Source organism: Macrosteles quadrilineatus, unplaced genomic scaffold (genome assembly GCF_028750875.1).
Source record: "Macrosteles quadrilineatus isolate MER2022 unplaced genomic scaffold, UCM_ALF_1.0 Scaffold_9__3_contigs__length_116548681, whole genome shotgun sequence".
Taxonomy (NCBI): domain Eukaryota; kingdom Metazoa; phylum Arthropoda; class Insecta; order Hemiptera; family Cicadellidae; genus Macrosteles; species Macrosteles quadrilineatus.
The window spans coordinates 43,821,953-43,841,764 of record NW_026542602.1 but is presented as its reverse complement, the minus strand read 5'-3'; the positions used below and the strand labels follow the sequence as shown (position 1 = coordinate 43,841,764).

At 38.2% G+C, this 19,812-nt stretch overlaps 2 protein-coding genes across 2 annotated transcripts; both read right to left on the bottom strand.

Annotated features, from left to right (window-relative positions):
• Positions 1–8,407: 8,407 nt before the first annotated feature.
• Positions 8,408–11,140, bottom strand: LOC129003364 (uncharacterized). The gene is made up of 3 exons (XM_054431655.1): positions 10,767–11,140; positions 9,445–10,318; positions 8,408–9,412 (listed from the first exon to the last, which is right to left on the bottom strand). Exons 1-3 carry the CDS (start codon positions 11,138–11,140, stop codon positions 8,408–8,410), a joined length of 2,253 nt encoding a protein of 750 aa, XP_054287630.1.
• A 718-nt stretch (positions 11,141–11,858) lies between these two features.
• Positions 11,859–13,948, bottom strand: LOC129003363 (formin-2-like). The gene is made up of 2 exons (XM_054431654.1): positions 13,899–13,948; positions 11,859–12,453 (listed from the first exon to the last, which is right to left on the bottom strand). The coding sequence occupies exons 1-2, from the start codon at positions 13,946–13,948 to the stop codon at positions 11,859–11,861; spliced, it is 645 nt and encodes a 214-aa protein (XP_054287629.1).
• Positions 13,949–19,812: the final 5,864 nt, after the last annotated feature.

The following is a 19,812-nucleotide window of genomic DNA, read 5'->3' as shown; positions in this document are numbered from 1 at the left end:
TCAATTTTGTAATTTACTATAGTATACAAAAAGTTGATAGTTTTCGAGATATAATCAAAAAACCCAAAATGCGTACCTTTCTCCCCCCCTTTTTCCCCCCTCCACCCCCTGGCTCACCACCTAGGAGTCAGGACTTTTGGTATGTTAACACCCTAAGCCCCCTGAACAAGTTTCTGAAGGAATCGCTTAGTTACCTGCTCACGCACTCTACACCTCATTCCTTGACTGGACTATATTTGCATTAGCAGAATAGAAAACAAGCTGGAAGTCGTTTTGAGAGGACCTGGTTATCTTTACATAAAAATTATTTCGTTTTCTAGCATTGTTTGTTAATTAGTGATGCAAAATCTTTTAAAAAAAAGCTCACCACCACACAGACAAAAAGTGACTTTTTAACCCTCGCTCATTTTCCGACCTCGGCTTCGCCTCGATCGTAAAACTTGACCTTGGGTCAAAAAGACTTTAGGCCCTAGTAATGAAATATACTAATAGGCCATGTCAGTTAGGTCTTTTTTACTCAGTGTTTAATTTTAATTTTTGATCGGTATAATTTAGGATATTCTACTTTATAAAAACTTAATTATCACAGATTTTATAAGTCTATATTTGTAACCAAGTCACATAAATTACAATACATATTTAACAGTGCTATGGGTAACAGCTGAAAGAAACATATAATTTCAACTTTGGGCAGTTTTTTAGTGTGCTCCGAACACTGGGCATAACTATATAACAAAATGCCTTATACAATAGGGGATGGCTGCTAAATGTGTCTGTATATTTGAAACGAGAAAAATAGCATTGTGTGGAAATAAAATATGAATAAAATCTGTGATATCCACTAATGTGAACAATGCAGCTGGTGAGGAGATCATTGTTGAATCAGTACAGATTGATTGTCACCTACAAATCCTCGGAATTTTCTCCTCAAACCTATATTTGATACCTCAACAGAAGTTTGTGTTTTAATTTTAGGACAATACATTTGAAAGGAGTTGAGACAAATAAGATCGTCTCTTTTCCTTGTTTTAAGTCAATAACTTGAAACACCCTCAATATGAGACTAGCAATAATCACATAGTAGTTATGGTTTAGTTTTAAATCAAGGTGTAATTCTCAGTGAAGTTAAAAGCTAGATACATTATGTGTATAGTTTGTATAGGTTTTATGTCGACTAGTTACTCTAAATTTGTCTACATGGTGACTTTTACTCTTGTACATTCCTCAACACGACAATCCATTAGTGGTCAATAACCATCTGCAATGGTCGTATATATACGATATTAATTCCTGGTAATCTAGTGTTTATAATGGCCAGACCGCTCTCAGCTGGTGTATATTCCTCTCAAGACAATCCATTAATGGCTAATAACCATCTGCAATGGTCGTATACGACATTAATCCTTGGTTATATAATGTTTATAATGGCCAGACCGCTCTCAGCTGGTTAATATTCCTCCCACGACAATCCATTAGTGGCCAATACCCATCTGCAATGGTCGTATACGACATTAATCCTTGGTTATAAATGGCCAGACCGCTCTCAGCTGTTTTATATTCCTGAACACGACAATCTATTAATGGCTAATAACCATCTGCAATGGTCGTATACGACATTAATCCTTGGTTATAAATGGCCAGACCGCTCTCAGCTGTTTTATATTCCTGAACACGACAATCTATTAATGGCTAATAACCATCTGCAATGGTCGTATACGACATTAACCCTTGGTAATGCAGTGTTTATAATGGCCAGACCGCTCTCTGCTGGTTTATATTCCTCAACACGACAATCTATTAGTGGCCAATAACCATCTGCAACGGTCGTATACGACATTAATCCTTGATAATGTAGTGTTTATAATGGCCAGACCGCTCTCTGCTGGTTTATATTCCTCAACACGACAATCTATTAGTGGCCAATAACCATCTGCAATGGTCGTATAAGTCATTTATCCTTGGTAATCTAGTGTTTATAATGGCCAGACCGCTCTCTGCTGGTTTATATTCCTCAACACGACAATACATTAGTAGCCAATAACCATCTGCAATGGTTGTATACGACATTAAGCCTTGGTAATGTAGTGTTTATAATGGCCAGACCGCTCTCTGCTCGTTTATATTCCTCAACACGACAATCTATTAGTGGTCAATAACCATCTGCAATGATCGTATACGACATTAATCCTTGGTAATGTAGTGTTTATAATGGCCAGACCGCTTTCAGCTGGTTTGCATTCCTCAACACGACAATCCATTAGTGGTCAATAACCATCTGCAATGGTCGTATACGACATTAATCCTTGGTAATGTAGTGTTTATAATGGCCAGACCGCTCTCAGCTGGTTTATATTCCTCCCACGACAATCCATTAGTGGTCAATAACAATCTGCAATGGTCGTATACGACATTAATCCCTGGTAATGTAGTGTTTATAATGGCCAGACCGCTCTCTGCTGGTTTATATTCCTCCCACGCCTCAGAACCTGACTAGAATACGTATCGGGGCTGTTGAATATTAGCTAAACCTCCTTCATTGGATTATTAAATACTTTGGCGTGTCTCTACAAAGTGGTGTGGAAAATTCTATGGTAGAAAATACCAGTACATCCATATCAGAATGGTGAATCGTAAATACATTGCTCGAATATGACGGCCCTTTATAAATAAATTGAATATACCCCCTTATGAATTTAATCTCCTAATTAAAGGCCTGATTATAATTTAAGGTTTATTTTCGTGTGGTTTATACCTAAAACTTTACAAAAGATTTACACGAAAACAAAAGGAAATTGTTGAGTGAACTTAAACGTTACCCACATCAAACTACAGAAATCACGACTATACTATTTTATGAGAAGTCTTCCACTATTTAAATTCAATGGTTTGACATTCTTTCATGGATTTTCCATCTATATTATTATCACTTGCACCAATGTTAAGGGTCTTTTATCTGGTGTGTGTGGAATACGGATCGATGTTTCCTATTTAATTTATTTGTACTTTAACAACATTAAACAGTTTCACCAAATAAAATCATTTACTTGTCACTTGTGTCTTTTGTGGTATTAGGCCTACAACTTAAAAGTAAATAACAAATGCTGCAAAATAAAGTACCATTTCATCTTCATCGACTCAAGTCACTCAGTAAACAACTGAAACTTTTGTTATTTATTGGAATGTTTTGCCAAAAGGGCAATTTGTTTAAAACACGTAAAACTTCCTAGCCGACTGTTACACTCACAAGTTATATCATCGTACTTACTAGTTTTACGCTAATGTCAGTTTAATGACCAAAGAACAACTAGGTCCATTTTATAGCTGAAAACATAATAATAATAATTATTACCATCATCATTTGAGATGGGAACACCTCCTACTGTATGGACTTATTTTAACCCAAATGACTGAAGGATAAGTGTAGAATAGAGTATGATGCCTTGTGTAGCTTTGTTATTGACTAAGATCATCTGTTTCATTAGCCAGGATCATTTATTCAAAGTCCAATGATCGACGACAGCTGGGTCCAGTTTCGAACCATCAAAAAGTCACACTTTTTCACAGTATCTAACCGGCGACCTTTCGATTACTAGACAAGTACTACAACCACTGTGCTACCCAGCTCAGTATAATCATGTCTTCTTAGCTCAAGATCGAAGCTATCAACACATTTTTGTCGGGCGAGCGTTATTAACACTCGATTATAGTTTCTATAATGAATTAATCTTTCAACTACAGGTAGGTTTAGACAAATACATTAGTGTTACAGTAAATGCTGATTCAAAGACATTATTTTCAGTCTGACTTATGAAATAAAACTTGGTCAAAGGTTAAACCTCGGAGGAAATGCTGCAACTGTGATTTATTACCACATAAACCACCAAAAGTCCACATAATTTACCCTCCTTCCGTCTGCGTTGCTAAGCTGGCTGAAGGGTTTTAGTCTAAAAGCATTCGTTTATAGTAATTATTTTTCATACCTTCATGTCTTTTTTTTATTTTTGACACAATTGCTTCCCACAATAGATTAAAGAGAAGAGCACAATCTAGTTTAATATAAAGAGGATTCAAATTGTAAAAAATATTTAAGACAGAGATATTTTAAGATAACTGTAAAACGTAATCTTTCTGCCAATTTATGTAATAATTTATTTTTCAACTGCCAATGATGAATTGAAGACTTTACGGTGCTATTATTTCCTTTACAGTTCACAAAACATTAGATTGATTTATGATTGACTATCCTGAATGATAGTCTGAGCATTTGAGTGGGTAAAGTGCTCGCCTAGCAATCAAAAGGTAACCACTTCGATCCTGAGAAAAGTCAGTATATTTTTTATGTTTCGAAACTGGTCCCAGCTGTCCCTGATCATTGGACTTCAAATAAATGATCCTGACTGATGAAACAGCTTATTTAGTCAGTAACAAAGCTACACATATCATCTTACTCCATTCTACAAACATCCTTCACTCATTTTCATAGGCCTATTTAAGTTAATTTACCCTTCAGGTGGCCTATCCATTTTAATCAATTGAATTGAACTGGCATCAAGAAAATTAGTATAATTATTATTTTAACATATCAGTGTTGGTTTAAAAGGAAAAAAATCATTAGAAGTTAAATATTTAAAAAATTACTAAAATTAACCAACACAATGTAACAAAGTTAAAACGGTCAAAGTAATAAACCTTCCTCTAAGTAGGATTGTATTATTTAGTGCAACAAATAATTACACTATTATTATTCTCAATGGAAGTAAGCAAAGTGGTATGCTTTTCCAAAATAGATAAATGGTTCATGCCCAAGGGTGAGGCTGAATACGTTTATAGCGACGCAGACAAATGATTCCATATTCAACGATGAGTGATTGTTTTGTATCCCTCTTCTTTGCATATAAATAAATAATACTTTTCAATCACAATATTACAAAATAATTATTCTCTCTTGAACACAAAGAATCAGTCAAGGAGTTTTTATGTTTTTTTTTGTTTGAAGAAAATTGTAACCAAAAATACGTTAGGACAGGACGACGTCTGTCGGGCCAGCTAGTTACGTTATAAAATCCAATGTATGTTTGTTTGTCCTTTATGGACTCCGAAACCGCTCGACAGATTGTAGTAAAACTTTAAGATATTATTAAGCATTATTCAAGGATGGTTTGAGTGTTCTTTGGTGCAGATCCGTCAAAAGGGCTCCGCTCCAGTGGCTCTGGAGAACCTTATGAGTACTCATATTTAAATGGAATTAAAGAATCTTAACAGCTGGTTCAACTAAACATTTTGATTCTGTGATGTTCAATAGCATTAAAAAGTTAATAGGTTTACCAACAGGGCGCAGCACTATTATTATTTTATTTATGACAGCAGCTAATTTGCAACAAAAAGGTAAGTGAGCGTAGCGAACGAACTTCAACCTGGAGGTGAGTTAGCGTAGCGAACGAGCTAACCTGAAGGCAAGTAAGCGCAGCGAACGAGCTCCAACCTAAAGGTGAGTGAGCGTAGCGAACGAACTTCAACCAGGACGTGATTGAGCCAAGCGAACGAGCTCATTTTGAAAATGGACGAGCATTTGACATAAAACCACATTAGGACAGGACGACGTCTGTCGGGCCAGCTAGTGGTTTATAATTATTGTTTAACAGGTTTAGTACCAGCCGTCACACTGCTCTGTATACAGAGTCTCCAGACACACGGGAGTGAGTGTTCCTTTATGGCCATTTAGACAAATCATAATGTAGACACATTTGAGTAATTCCATTGAATTTATTATTGTGTTGGGAGGAATGTTTGATAACAAACGTAGATGGAATCCATTTTGAGGACTAGTTTACCCAAGATAAGCATACTACGGCATTTTTGCTTTTTAGCTAATTAGCTTAAATGGTTAGTATAAAAAAATAGTTCAATCCACGGACAAAAATATATTTTAGACACGAGTTCTAGTCCATTTTTAAGCTGTTACATCCGTTTGCTAATTTTACCGATGAGCATATTGCAGATTGACAAATAGGCCTACTACCGTATCGTTCATAGTGAACAATTTGTGTTAATCATATTGCTTTATGGAATTGTTCAAAACAAATTCACCCCTTCATCGACTTATAGATAAATTGAAATTTAACAACTGTATTCATAAAATAGTATATGTTTTTAGGGTAATTCTCGTATATGACTTTCTCCTTGGCGGGGTAATCTATATTATTAAAAGAATTTGTTGGATTTTTGTGTGCAGCAAATCGACTCCTAAATATTTATTTTTACAGGCATATTAGCTATCAAATATTATTATTTCGTACGCTCTCATCCTCTAGATGTGCCTTTGGCGGGTTTGGTTGATATATCGTACACTAGAAGAGTACACGTCCTTCGTACGGGGTTAGAATATAGTATAAAATACTTATTGCAGTTATACTCAAGCTTTGCGTTTGCAATTAGGGAGGACACAGTTTGATAAAATTTTTTTTTAATTTACAGTATTCTATAGTATTACACATCTACCAAAGCCATAATGTTCTACCACTTCACCTAAACAATAGAGAAAAATAAATTATCAACAATTCGCAAAATATCACAAATTATTCATGACATGAAAAACATAAAAATAACTGTAAACAATCCTAATTTGACAGTTCTCATTGCGAATCACAGTTTTTTGTTGCTGCTTAGTTCAAATTAGCTGTTTTCATAAATGCAAAAAAATATAGTGCTGCACCTTGTTGGTAAATCTTATAACTTTTTAATGCTTTTCCATATCATAGAACCAACTTTTTTAGTTGAAACAGCTGACTAAATTCTTTAATTCCTTTTAAATATGAATACTCATAAGGTTAACATGGGGAATTACAGAGCCACTGGGGCGGAGCCCGAAAGGATTTTTGAGATAAGAATATGCCTATATGTTAATCGGGAATGTAAGCTATCATCATGCCAAATTTCAGCCCAATCCGTCCAGTGGTTTATGCGTGATTGAACTTCAAACACACAAACAAACAAACAAACAAACACACAAACTTTCACATTTATAATATTAGTAAGATTATTACATCTAAAGAACAGTACCAGCTGTTCGTATTAAAATCAAAACAAGAAGGACAAAAACGTGGAGAATTTCTGATTCCAACTTATAAAGGTACGAAAATTACGTGTTGGCAATCATTTAGCATTAAGAGATGGTTAGTGTAGTGGAAATATAGTTCAATACACTGGCGTAATGCGTCTCTCAGCCTATGCTTATTATCCTAAATAAATTAAAGCTCGGGTCGAAATGAAGCTTGGGGACGAAATATACCATCTTTAATTACGATAACCAATTGTATGTTTAATTTAGGTACTTTATCTAGCTGGAGTATCCTGGAGGTGAAACAAAAGGAAGTAAATACAATAGGATCTTTGACATTAGTACAGTACATGCAATACTACACAATAGTAGGCCCTGCATATGACATACAATGGTACCAACTGTATAGCATGACACATTGAAGCAAACAAACTTAGATACCCATTGTTTAGTAAATTGAAACATTTGATCGTCCAATTACCTTTCAGCCAGCTGTTTAAGTGATAACACAACAGTTCCTTTACATAAAACCCTAGTTTTCAAAAGACATATGGGCCAAACAATTTTCAAAACTGAATTTTGGAAACTAAGTTAGTCCCCGCATCAACATACACGATTATATTCATCATATTCAATTATTCATTTTCTGAATTATTTATTCAAAAGCTAATCAACTTAATCAGCAAAAGTTCACTCTCTAAATCAATATTAAGCGATAAGCCTATTTAAATTTACATAGAAACCATAAAAGCCGATGGGCCTAATGGGGTTAATGGTGGATTTAGCTCTAACTCAGAAAAACCAGATAGAATAATTAATTGGAATATTTGTTTATACCAAATAAGTAGGTGAATAAAATAGAGGTCATCCACAATAATCAATAGTTATTTTTATAACTAACAAATACTATATCATATTTTGATACCTAGGCCTACTACACATTGCAAAGTAACATATTTTTACGATTTCAAAAGCAGAGGAGTCTCTAAAAAGTTGGAGAGAACAACAATAATCCGTAATTTAGCCTCTCCGCTGGAACATATAAAGTTCATTCATTACTTCATGACAATTTTAGCTCTTGTTTCCCTTTTTTGCAACGTTTTTATTATTTTTCAGTTCATTCTCACACAGTTGTTGGCAATTAGTAGGGTTCATTCGTTTAAAACTTGGCAGCAGTTTTGTAATTTTTAGTCTAATTTGTATGGAGTAATGGAGTATTTATTTAAATGAATACATTTTACTGTTGTCTTGGTGTATTGTTTATGTTTAAATTCTAATCGTAACCACTAAGTGACGAAACCTGTCTCAGTAAATATAGTGTTTTCTGTTGATAGTTGGTACATAGGTGACCTAATGGTAAATTGTTTGAAAATAAAGACAATACGGGATGGCACGTGCCTTGAGGTATGGTGGTCTCGGGATGGCATGTGCCTTGAGGTAGGGCGGTCTAGGGATAGCATGTGCCTTGAGGTAGAGCGGTCTCGGGATGGCACAAGCCTTAAGGTAGGGTGGTATCGGGATGGCACGTGCCTTGAGGTAGGGCGGTCTAGGGATAGCATGTGCCTTGAGGTAGGGCGGTCTAGGGATAGCATGTGCCTTGAGGTAGGGCGGTCTAGGGATAGCATGTGCCTTGAGGTAGGGCGGTCTCGGGATGGCACAAGCCTTAAGGTAGGGTGGTATCGGGATGGCACGTGCCTTGAGGTAGGGCGGTCTAGGGATAGCATGTGCCTTGAGGTAGGGCGGTCTCGGGATGGCACGTGCCTTGAGGTAGGGTGGTCTCGGGATGGCATGTGCCTTGAGGTAGGGTGGTCTCGGGATGGCATGTGCCTTGAGGTAGGGTGGTCTCGGGATGGCATGTGCCTTGAGGTAGGGCGGTCTAGGGATAGCATGTGCCTTGAGGTAGGGCGGTCTCGGGATGGCACGTGCCTTGAGGTAGGGCGGTCTAGGGATAGCATGTGCCTTGAGGTAGGGCGGTCTCGGGATGGCACGTGCCTTGAGGTAGGGCGGTCTCGGGATGGCACGTGCCTTGAGGTAGGGTGGTCTCGGGATGGCATGTGCCTTGAGGTAGGGTGGTCTCGGGATGGCATGTGCCTTGAGGTAGGGCGGTCTAGGGATAGCATGTGCCTTGAGGTAGGGCGGTCTCGGGATGGCACAAGCCTTAAGGTAGGGTGGTATCGGGATGGCACGTGCCTTGAGGTAGGGCGGTCTAGGGATAGCATGTGCCTTGAGGTAGGGCGGTCTCGGGATGGCACGTGCCTTGAGGTAGGGTGGTCTCGGGATGGCATGTGCCTTGAGGTAGGGTGGTCTCGGGATGGCATGTGCCTTGAGGTAGGGTGGTCTCGGGATGGCATGTGCCTTGAGGTAGCGCGGTCTAGGATGGCACGTGCCTTGAGGTAGGGCGGTCTCGGGATGGCACGTGCCTTGAGGTAGGGCGGTCTCGGGATGGCACGTGCCTTGAGGTAGGACGGTCTCGGGATGGCACGTGCCTTGAGGTAAGGTGGTCTCGGGATGGCACGTGCCTTGAGGTAGCGCGGTCTCGGGATGGCCCGAACCTTGAGGTAGGGTGGTCTCGGGATGGCATGTGCCTTGAGGTAGGGTGGTCTCGGGATGGCCCGAACCTTGAGGTAGGGTGGTCTCGGGATGGCACGTGCCTTGAGGTAGGGCGGTCTCGGGATGGCACGTGCCTTGAGGTAGGGTGGTCTCGGGATGACACGTGCCTTGAGGTAGCGCGGTCTCGGGAAGGCATGTGCCTTGAGGTAGGGTGGTCTCGGGATGGCCCGTGCCTTGAGGTAGGGTGGTCTCGGGATGGCACGTGCCTTGAGGTAGGGCGGTCTCGGGATGGCACGTGCCTTGAGGTAGGGTGGTCTCGGGATGACACGTGCCTTGAGGTAGCACGGTCTCGGGATGGCACGTGCCTTGAGGTAGGGCGGTCTCGGGATGACACGTGCCTTGAGGTAGGGTGGTCTCGGGATGACACGTGCCTTGAGGTAGCGCGGTCTCGGGATGACACGTGCCTTGAGGTAGGGCGGTCTCGGGATGACACGTGCCTTGAGGTAGCGCGGTCTCGGGATGGCACGTGCCTTGAGGTAGGGCGGTCTCGGGATGACACGTGCCTTGAGGTAGGGTGGTCTCGGGATGGCACGTGCCTTGAGGTAGGGTGGTCTAGGGATGACACGTGCCTTGAGGTAGCGTGGTCTCGGGATGGCACGTGCCTTGAGGTAGGGTGGTCTCGGGATGGCACGTGCCTTGAGGTAGGGCGGTCTCGGGATTTATTTATTTATTTATTTATTTATAGACCAACGGCTGACGCCAATACATAAGAAGATTTAGATTAGATGCAATTTGAAAAAAATAACAGATGCAAAATGAGAAACAATTAAGAACAGTATAACAAGCAATAACATTTGACAACAATAATTAACAATATAACAAATAACAATAAATAGCAACAACAAATAAAAGTTAACAACAGGAAGAAGTTTCAATAATAAACTCTAATTCAAGAAAGTTCTGATAGGTAGCAAATTTGGGTGCAAAAACAAAACAACAATATTGCATGGACCAAAACAAGCAAATCAAAAATCCAAACATAACAGAAAATTGCGAAAAATCTGCCTTGATGTTTAACAAAACAAGAAGGGGCAGTTGCGAAATTTGCGTATACAGAGAGGTGCAGGCACAAAACACAGATAGATCATCACTTCACCACTTTGAAGACACCACACTTTTCTTGAAGGAAGCAAGCGACATACTAAAAAGGTCAATGTCATCAGATAGAGCATTGATGAGACGTTGGGCTCTGGGCAATGGGCTGTAGAGATGATAGTTGGTGCTGAGGTGCTCACGAGAGAAGAGGTCCCTGGATCTTGAAGATCTACCCGCCCTAAAGTTCGGAAGTTTGAGAAGTCCGGGACAGTCGATGAAGCCATTGACCAGTTTGTAGATGAGCAAGATGTCCTGGATCTCACGTCTGGACTCCAAAGGAAGGATATGAAGGGCCACGGAGATGTCATGGATGGGTACCTCTCTGTAGTTGTAGCCCAACCTCACACCGACCACTCTCAAGAAGTGATTAACAACCATTTAAAGTTCGGTCTTGAGATAGTCTTGGTAAGGTGACCAAACACAACAGCCAAACTCAAGGTGTGGCAATACGAAGGCCAGGAATAGGGTTTTGAGTAGAGTAACGTCTTGAAAATGTCTGGAGCTACGAAGAACAAAACCCAGGGCTTGAAGGGCTTTTCTGCAACTAGTAGTAATGTGACGCTCCCAAGACAGGGCAGAGGTTAAGGTCACGCCTAAATCCCTCACTTCGTTAACCCTTGCAAGATTGTATTGACCCAGGCTATAGACGAACTGAAGCTGAGACTTCTTCTTGCTAAACGATATGGCTACACACTTTTTGATGTTTAGGTCCATGAGATTTGAGACACACCATTTCTGTACGGCATCGAGACTACGTTGGAGGAGAAGGCAGTCTTCGTGGCTTCTAATGGTACGGTACATCTTCAGGTCGTCAGCAAATAGAAGGGCTCCCAACGTGGGTCACCAGGTCATTAATGAAGATGTTGAAAAGTGGTGGACCAAGGTGTTAGCCCTGAGGAACACCAGATGTGGTTAAAAATTCATGGGATAACGAACCAAGAAACTTAACTTGAACGGGGCGGTTTGCAAGGTAGGACTGGAACCTAGATAGCATTTTCCCAGTTACACCAGCAGCTTGGAGCTTAATGAGGAGGAGCGGATGGTTTACCCTGTTGAACGCCTTACAAAGTCCAGATAAATTGCGTCCACTTGCAGATTAAGGTCCACTTGGGATGGCACGTGCCTTGAGGTAGGGTGGTCTCGGGATGGCACGTGCCTTGAGGTAGGGCGGTCTCGGGATGGCACGTGCCTTGAGGTAGGGTGGTCTCGGGATGGCACGTGCCTTGAGGTAGGGCGGTCTCGGGATGGCACGTGCCTTGAGGTAGGGTGGTCTCGGGATGGCACGTGCCTTGAGGTAGGGCGGTCTCGGGATGGCACGTGCCTTGAGGTAGGGCGGTCTCGGGATGGCACGTGCCTTGAGGTAGGGCGGTCTCGGGATGGCACGTGCCTTGAGGTAGCGCGGTCTCGGGATGGCACGTGCCTTGAGGTAGGGCGGTCTCGGGATGGCACGTGCCTTGAGGTAGCGCGGTCTCGGGATGGCACGTGCCTTGAGGTAGGGCGGTCTCGGGATGGCACGTGCCTTGAGGTAGCGCGGTCTCGGGATGGCACGTGCCTTGAGGTAGGGTGGTCTCGGGATGGCACGTGCCTTGAGGTAGGGTGGTCTCGGGATGGCACGTGCCTTGAGGTAGGGTATAATGGGGTATAATGGTATAATGGGTATAATGGTTCTGCAATTCTTTTCAACCTCAGGGCTAGAATTTTCAATTAGTTAATTTTTTATTAGTAAATTAATCTTTTTAAAATTCTTTCCTTTTTGTTATTGCACAATTATTTATCTATTATTATTGAACTCCAATAAAAGATAGTTATAATCTTCAATAATCTAGTTATAATCTATAGTTTTTACTACTGTAAAACTACTGTATGAGCAAAAAAGAAGCTTTTACTTTAATTTCGTAAGCTTTTTGAAAGCACTGTATATTGAGCAAAGTTAAATTTATTGTTAGATAAAAATTCACCTATCGGGTCTGATGATGATTGGGGTGTACAATCGAAATCGATCACCACTTACCATCTTTTATATGTATTTACCATACTGTGAGTAAACAGTATACGTGTGAATATATTAATACAAGTGTTATTTGACGTATTTTTGTACTTTCAGGTAAAAAGCACTTACGTTGCTGATAAAGAAGTTATTCAAGATAACCATTAACTCTTTTAATACAATTAATTAAGAGCCTATGTCAATACAATCATAAGGATTGATGGATTTTAAAGTCCAAATGTAATATATGTGTTTGAAACAACATGTACGTTGTTGAATGTAGGGTGTACCCCATGAGGTTATATAACTCGATTAATATTAATGAATGTAATGCCCTAAGTCCCTTATGCATGAATATGTATTTTGGCTCATGTTTTCACTTAACTATTTTGTGAGCTTTATGTAACATAAATTATGATAAAAGTGTATATTCCTATAATATCTGGTCCAATAATAACTTGTTAATTCGTTTTTTTAAACATTTGTTTAATCAATTTATTCTAAATTTACTGCGGTTAAATTGTACAAAGGTTACAGAGTTAATGAAGTCACTTTCAATTATGGATAAATTAAACGGATTTAAATGGGAAATCATTAGTTAACTATTCTAACCGTGTGCTCCCGCTATCTCCGCGTTCCGCCACCTCCGAACCCAAATCTGTCCCGCCACCTCCGAATTCTTGAGTGACCCTTATAATCCCGTCATCGCCTGCGTTGGTAGCTGTCATTGCATCCACGGCTGCGAAGCCCCGTGGATGGAAGATTTAATGAAAATTTAACCCGTGGGTTAGGTTAGGTTAGGTTAGGATAGGACGGAAAGTCTTAACGCATGTAGTAACCGAGGATTATAGGGGTCACTCTGAAATTCGGAGGTGGCGGGACACGGAGATGGCGGGAGGTAACCATTCTAACTACCATTGACTCATCTATATGCACCAGGTATATCAAGCTTTTAGTTGGACGAGCCTCTTTTGTTACTTAATCAATAGTACTTTCACCTTTATTACAGTTGTTTTTTTCTCTCTAAATCTTTGATTCAGTGATAAGCCGATAGGATCATGAAAATAACCTAACAGGTATAGCCTAACCTAAAAGGAATAACCTAACCGTAACAGGTTAATAGTAAATTTGATAAATTAATAAACATACCTTTCTTTTTTATCGTCCCTCAGCACAGCCTGTGTTGTGATCTTAAACATACTAAATTCATAACCACTTTTGTAGAGCAAACTTCTTCCATTATTTAACTTAAAACCAAACTTAGAGTAAACATAAAACAATAACATACAAAATCAGGTGACAACCAAACAAACAACATATGATAGTTTCACAAATACAGACTTCAGGACAGACCGTTTTACATAAAACTCGGGTATATTTTTTACGCAACACTACACTGGTTTGACGAACTTCCCACGCAAGGATCAAGTCCAGAAAACAGCTGTTTGCCGTCACTCGTCCGGTAAACACCTAGGACTAGTAACCTAATATACTATTACAAATAACTAGTAGTTATAGTAAGTGCTCTTGCAATGTGAACATACTGCAATAGACTTTTTTCGCGTTGATTTAGACATAATACATTGTACCATGTAATAGATTATTGTATTTGTTGAGTCCTTTGAGTGAGATTGAGTCGTTCGTTCATTAAGCGATGGTAAATCAACGCTACCGAATCACTGCAATGTAAACAGTGAACAATAGAACTACGTCCATCCTATCCACCACTGTTGGCTTGTCTAAGAGTCTCAATGGAGATTATCATGTAATTAGGAAAGTGAATAAATCTGATGTTACGTAATTACATTCCAGAACCTTACAATCATTGCAATTATTTTATACATAATGGTTATGTGTTTTAGTTATTCTTTGTTTCTTTGCCCAAAGTAAAATGGTTTTTATAAGACATGTGTAGTTGTTATAAATGCTTATGAAACCAGTTTATTTGCATAGCTAGACCATTATCAGGGGGTCTGAACAGAAAAATCCACATTAAATGGACAGCGTTAAGCAGAAAGGAACCATCACACAATGGTAACCTAGCGACAAAGTTTAACTAATGATGTTAAATTATTTTACCATACAGAGTCCTGAAATAACTTACCCTAAATGACAGTATATTTTTTACATTTTTTAATGAGATTATGGGAGAAGAATGTATTATTTTCTCGTAGATATGAGGCAATTTGATATATTTCACAAAATAAGTCAACTCACAGTAACTGTATTTCTTAAGTTATCGTTAAAAGAACGGATTTGCAAACTATGAAAACATAGAAAGGCATAGAACTCCTCCAAGTAGAAGAAATAGAGATGATGTTTTATTCAGAATTTTACTATCGTTATTAGCCTATGTAATGGAAAACCCTTTGCTAAATCTTTCATCGAAGGATTCAACTATAAAAAAAAACACCTGAAAAACATCAGACCATTTAACTCTGCATTTTACAGGTAAATATAATTGTAACATAATTGCAACGTAACATAAACTAACCAAAAGAATGCTATTTGAAGCAAATACACTGTGACAGACGGATTAAGCAGGCAATCGGGTAGTAATTGAGTTATTTGAATTTTTTTCTTTATTAAAATTACTGAATTTTGTTAACATGCTGGCAACAATGGTATTACCATGCGGGCTACTTCAATTATGAAGATTTACATGGACAACTTTTTATGCCTATGGGTAAGACGGGATCCATTTGTAGAAAACACTAAAAAACAATGTCAGATTCCGAAAAATGATAAGATATTTGCAAGAGTTTTGATTTTATTGGATTGTTATGAACATTTGAAAATTGACAATTGCTTAATTTCGAGCTTCAGGTACACTAGTTCACATCAATTTAAGAAGCTTTGAACATAATTCGGTACATTTGATATCCATAATGACTTATAAAAATTGTAAATTTCTACTGGCTGAAACGCTTTTAGTAATTTCTGCTCTATTTTGGCATAAGATATTTCGTCCTTTCAAGTAAAAATGGTACTTGATCTAATCAAAAGTTAATCAACCAGTTAGATTCCATCACAAACTCTAGTGCGTTTACAGAACATGACGTTTAAAGTTTCCTTGCCTCCAAAATATTGTCCTCATTCCATCAGAGCGTGTAATCCCATCTAAAACTTTCCTGGCTTAATTGTGCTTAAAATGGATTAAGTTTTCTTTCTGCTTTATTAAATTAGAATCATCTTAATGGAACACTCTGTTTTTATCTCTAAATATGTTTGATTTGGAGCTGAACCAAACCATTTCATCTTTCTATTTCGGATTAAGATCATTAACTATTTTACAAGCCATATAGATTTTATTCTCATACATATAGAGCCTAGAGTAAATAAATGCTACCTTCTTCATTTATGTCAGAAAAAGCAAGAGGGTTTTGTAAATATGTTTGTGTGGAGGATGTTTTTTATGCCAGTGGAATCTTTTTAAGGTTTTATTTTTGTAAAGTAACATAATTAACGCTGGTATTGTTACTATCCAACGTCAACCTTTTTTTAGTAGTCCAAATACAAATAGTCAAATGACATGACATCTGAGTCAAGTAACTATCTCACTTGGAATCGAACCTGCGAGCTTCAGATTTCAAGGCGAGCACTTTAACCAATCGACTGCCCAGAAAATTATCAAGATCTAGATAAGATCGTGAAGAAACCCTCTGTAATATTTTCCCAATAAGATAATAAAATTCACAAATCAAAATATTTGAAAAATGTTTAGTTTATATTAATTCCCCAGCCTGTTACAAGCCTTCACGATGTTTTTCTTTCAACTTATCTGGTTGGCAACATTGTGTGATATAATTTGGACAAGAAAGCATATGTCATGTAACATTTTCTAAAATCAATGCTGAGGACGAGTAAAACTGTGAAAGCAAAATGTCCGCGGTAGCGCTCCCAATGTCCCCCCTGGGGTCGTAGTAATGTTGTGTTATGTGAAGCTTTACGGTCCTAGTGTCGTTGTAAAAATAACACTGAACCCTACATCAGTATTTACGTCTTTCCCGCACGCAAACCAAAAGTGTAAGAACATAATTCTTCAACGTCTTTTTTATGTCCCACCCTCAAATACATGGTGATTTTCAATGTTTTTCACATTACTCCAGGATAGTCCTAGAGGGTGGCAGCAACCAACACAAGTAGGTTTTAAATAAGAGGTTAAAATACAATAAAAATTAAAAATTGTTTGGCTACCTAAGTAAACACATTGCTGAAAAATCCATAAAATATTACAAGTCCAGCCTACTGTTTTATCATTGGTCCTGAAAGCACAAATAAACACAATATTTATCTGAGACCAATCTGTTTCACCGTGCTTTCATACGGTGAATGGCCCTTTTGGCCAAAACACTCCAATAAATAACGAAAGTTTCAAAGTGTTTCATACCTTTCTAAGCTACTGAACCGTTAACTCTTGTTTACAGTTTGCTTGCAAAACATGTTATGTTGGTCAAGTAGCATGGCTATTTTTGCTGCATTGTAAATGAATATTGTTTTGTTGCAAAACCAACAATAATTACAAGTTTTAAGATGTATTTTGTGGCGTTTGAATGACGGAAATCTACAAGTTTGTGGAATGTGTTGTGAAATATTATATTTCATTACTATGCCCTAAAATGACTCCTTTTCCTGAGCTCAAGGTCGAGGTGAAGCCGAGGTCGGAAAATGAGCGATGGTTGAAAAGACACATTTTATCCGTGTGATCAAATGTATTTTTCGTCATATTGCACCATTATTTGAACAAACTTTGTGAAAACTCAAAACTAATTCTAACTTGTTTTCAATTTAATTTGACAATGTAAACAAGCAGCTGTTTATTAAGCGATTCAATCGTTTCGTCTATTACGATTTTGTTAGTGTACATTATACTATCGATATGTCGAGCAATTTATAAGAAGGCAAGAATGAACTACAATCGATTAAACAATCGATACATTCTTTTGATTCACGCAGTTTTGTTTAAATTTTAAATCGAAATTTATAACTACTGATATTTTTAACTGGTGATATTTTTGCTCCCTATAGAGTAAAAGTGCTACTTTAGACCATCGATCTCTATTACTTTTAGACTCGCAACGCATGCATTAAAAACTGTTGTTTTTACTGTAGTACTGTATGACGAAAAATATGTTTTCAGCATTTTCTCATCAACCTAATGGTAATGTTTACTTAAGTAATGACAAACCTAAGAAGTAAAATATGTACACTAGAACTCTTCTTTAAATATGTTTTTCAAAAATTATTTCCAATACAATATAAATCTGACAACAATAAAATATCCGTAAGCGATAATAATTTCAAAGATAGATAAATGTTTTCACCAGTCGAGCCCCGGGCGAGCTTGAATACATTTATAGCGACGGAGACAAATGATTCCATATTCAACGATGAATAATTGCCTTGTGTATCTCCTTTATTTTCTGTTCAATTTTATGGTCTGAAACTTATATGGTTGTTTCCACCAACATTTATTTAATTGGACAAAACATGATTGTGGGCTTTTATTGAACTGAATAGTTCTCTATATTTTAGAAGAATACACTCGATTTACTCGGTTAACAGAATAATAATTAATGTTTCATATTCGTAAGTGACTTTAAGCTTGACGTGAGATTTGAATCACTTACTTACTTACTTACTCCTGTGGCCACTCAAATCCAAGGAGATTTTTTTCCTCGCCAACAAGATTCCTCCATCCTTCTCTTTCTTCTGCGTCGTCTCCTCTGCTCCCAGTCTTCAGACGTCCCAAGCAACTTGGTCATCCCATATCAATTTTGGTCTCCGCAATGGTCGTCTTTCTTCTGGTTTTCTTCCCCACACTCTTGTTATACAGTTAACTTCTTCTCTCCTTCTAACATGCCCAAGCCATCTGATTCTCCTACTTCAAATAAAAGCTACAATGTCAGTTCTCCTATTAATAAAGTTCCCTTAACTCTTAATTTTTTCTAATCCTCCAATCTTCCAAAGTTGGTCCGTATATTCTCCTCGATACTTTATTTTCAAAAGTTGTTAGTTTTCTTTGTATGTTCTTTGTGAGGCTCCATACTTCTGATCCATAAAGGACAACAGGTTGAATTATTGCCAGATATTCGAGTCTTGGTGTTTCTTGACAGGAGTCTGCTTTTCAAAAGTTTCGATAAGCCCCGACAGCATCTATCAGCTGCATTCAATCTAGCTTGCATTTCCTGCTCCATCTTATTCCTGTTTATTAAGACCCCCAGATATTTAAATTCTTATGTACTAGAAAATTTGTGGCTCAAACATGGATTTGAATCACAGAATCATAAAACTATCTCATAGTTGAAATGTAGCCTATTAGTAGTTGGCGGTATTTTAAACCAGGGCTCTTATAGCATAAGATCCGCGTTCTATCTACTGGACCAGCAAAAAAGAATTTCTAACACCTAAAGTGTCACATTTCCCATGTATGAGTGTAAATACGTAATCTTGTTCGGGTTTTAAGGACCTCCCACGGTGTGCAATGATATTTTTGTTATAATCGTAAGCTGTAGATATACCACACACCATTGCCAAAAGTAAAAAAAATTTATAAGGTAATATTTAAGTTTTAACGTACAGTTACATATACATACCCTTAAGGGCAAAGCTCAAGACAACTTGGTTGTATTTTTCCGGGTTGTAGCGCTTATGTGTATTACAGTAATATCTGATGGTTATTCCGCGTCATTTAACGTTTGACTTTATGATGAGCAAAAACTATATGTTTACAAACTACCACTTGTACTCTGAAATTACAACTAAGTGCAAAGTGCTCGTTGTAAAATTTACCGTAAACTTAGAGAGCGTTTTATATAGCTCACTCAAGTGATGTCATGAAACACACATCAAAACAGTACTAAGATTTTACAATGGGACGAGTTGTCTACATGCAGCTCTAAAGTCAATGGTTTCATTTGCAAACATACTATAATTCATTTATGCTAACAAAAATGGTGTAAAATCATTAACTTCTGTTATGGACTTATTTGATAACATTGTATGTTTTTGTTTTACCTATTTGTTGGTAAAACATTCCCAACCCGTGAACCCCTTTTGTATC